Source organism: Dama dama, chromosome X (genome assembly GCF_033118175.1).
Source record: "Dama dama isolate Ldn47 chromosome X, ASM3311817v1, whole genome shotgun sequence".
Lineage (NCBI taxonomy): Eukaryota > Metazoa > Chordata > Mammalia > Artiodactyla > Cervidae > Dama > Dama dama.
Window position 1 is genome coordinate 24182288 of NC_083714.1, and position 2488 is coordinate 24184775.

The window sequence follows — 2488 nt, forward strand, 5'->3', positions numbered from 1 at the left end:
AGGTGGGTGTGGAAGAGTTGCACATTATGTCTGGAAAACAAGTAGGCAAATAAGGGCTTCCCTGGTGGCTCAGCAGTAAAGAATCTGCCTGCAATGCAGGAGCCGTGGGTTCGATCCCTGATCAGGAAGATCCCCTGGAGGAGGAAATGGCAACCCACTCCAGTATTCTTACCTGGAAAATCCCATGGACAGAGGCACCTGGCAGGCTATACAGTCCATAGCGTCACAAGGAGTCGGACATGACTGAGCGACTAACAACAAATGTGAAGGAGGATTTCTTTTTTTTTTCAATTGTTTATTTAATTGGAGGCTAATTCCAATATTGTGATGGTTTTTGCCATACATCGACATGAATCAGCCATGGGTGTACATGTGCTCCCCCATCCTGAACCCCCCTCCCACCTCCCTCTCCAGCCCATCCTCCTGGGTTGTCCCAGAGCACCAGCTTTGAGTGCCCTGCTTCATGTATCAAACTTGTACTGGTTATCTGTTTTACCTATGGTAACATACATGTTTCAGTGCCCTCTCAGAAAGGCTCTAGATAGTAGGAGGAACTGCATACTGGGGCTCAGACCCACCCAGCAAGGACTGCCAAGTGTCATGGCTACACTGCACTTAAAAGTTAGGGGATGGCTGGGGGGTAGGGATGACATTAATTTAGGTAAAGTGAGGAGACAGATCCATTTAGTCTCTTAAACATACTAATGCACGGTCAGAATGATTCATGGTGCAGAACAGTTTGAGGACAGAATGATAATGATACGTGATCAGAGTAACTAGATGAGGCTACTCTGAAAAACAGTGACATTCAGGGCTTAACAAGGTGCAGCACAAACTGGCCTTGGTTTGATCTTTCACAACGCATGCTGCCACTGCATTCGTTCTCACTTCAACTGGGCTGAACTAAACTCAAGTTATTTTAAGAATACTGAAGAACATTTATAGGGTGACTGCATGCAGGACAGAAGAGTACAGAAGTCAGATTTCTGTAACCATTTAATGTCAAGTATGTGTTTTTTTTTTTTTAATCTATTCTTTCTTAGAAGCCAAGATGCATGGTGGTGAAGAACAGTCTTTGAAGGCAGACAGAACTGGGCTCAAATGTCAGTTTCATCACTTACTTTGTGGGACTTTTGTTAAATAACAGCTCAAACCTCAGTTATCTCCTCTGTAAACTGGGAATGATACCACCCAACTTGAGAGAGTTGCTATGAGGATTAAGTGAATGAAATGTGCACAGTGAATGAAGTGAAGTGAATGAATTTCATTCAATAAGTGAATGAAGTAAAGTGCAAAGCACTGTAATTGCTCAATAAAACTATAGCTGCATTTTCCTCCTAAAAATGAATTGGGTGCCAAGATTTTTCCTGTTCACATTCTCTTGAAATAGACTCAAATTTACACTGTCATCAAAATATAATAAAAAGACAATAGCAAAGAGAAAGCAAAACGTTTCCTTAAACTCTAAAGGCTGTTCTAGCACTTACAGTATACACACTGAACTTAAAAAAGATGGACCTCAAAAAAAAAAAAAGGATGGACCTCCACACTGACTTTTTTTTTTTGACCGCTCATCTTTTTATTATTACATAGCTTGGTCATGGAAGAAATGACTGTGGTCAGCACACGTATGAACATTACGAAGGCCATGGTTTAGATGAATTTGCAGGACTAGATTTATAAGGTCCCCCTTTTCTCCGTCACCCTCAGCATCCATCAGTGTTTGGTGGTTGCTTCTAGCAAGTCTTTTGCTTCATTAATTTTGGTTGCTAAGTAAGGAGATCCACCTTTATCTGGGTGATTCAAAATCATGATTCCCCTGTGAGCTGCTCTAATCTTGGCCTTGCTGGCAGATGGGCTTACACCCAAAATGAGACTTGCTTCTCGCCTACTCATTTTCTGTTCAAATCCTCCTCCATAGTAGGGTGAAAAGCTAGGAGTTGAAATCTTCGCAGTTTCTGTGATTGCTTGTCCTAGAGGTTTCCAGATCTGAAATGCGTAGCGACCTGCAAAGCCAAAAGCTGCAATACCCAGCCCCGCAGCTATCAAACTTCTTGCCAGCCCGCGGTCGAGGCCGGCGTCCGACGGCTGGGCGCGGGGCCCTCGGAGCGCCACCCACATTGACTTTCTAGATAGATGGCAACATATATGGAACCACTCTACTTGCTATCTATAAAGTGCTTCTTTCAGAGGTTTTGTGAGGTGCAGAGTTATGAAATATATTCAGCTGAGAAAAGAAAGACCTCCCCCCAAGTCCCACAAATGCAAGGTAAGGCCATTTTTTGACTGAATTAAAGCCCATTAAGCATTTAACAATCAGAAAATGAAACCCCATTACTCAGGAACTATGGAGAGATCCAAAGTTCAGTTCCTTCTCGCACCAAAAATGTCTCTTAAGTAAAAAGGAATGTGTGCCATTTAATCCAGTCATATAACATTTGAGCATTAGACTGGGTTATCAGGAATTCAAAGGAATTTTCAGAAAAGG

General features: G+C 42.6%; 1 protein-coding gene across 1 annotated transcript; it reads right to left on the bottom strand.

The window, feature by feature from the left end:
* Positions 1-1716: 1716 nt before the first annotated feature.
* LOC133052570 (dnaJ homolog subfamily C member 15-like) lies at positions 1717-2193 on the bottom strand. The gene has a single exon (XM_061137529.1). The coding sequence runs from the start codon at positions 2119-2121 to the stop codon at positions 1717-1719; it is 405 nt and encodes a 134-aa protein (XP_060993512.1). The 5' UTR covers positions 2122-2193.
* Positions 2194-2488: the final 295 nt, after the last annotated feature.

Excerpts from the sequence above, each read along its gene's own strand:
- LOC133052570 (XM_061137529.1), bottom strand. The coding sequence starts at position 2,121 with ATGTGGGTGGCGCTCCGAGGGCCCCGCGCCCAGCCGTCGGACGCCGGC.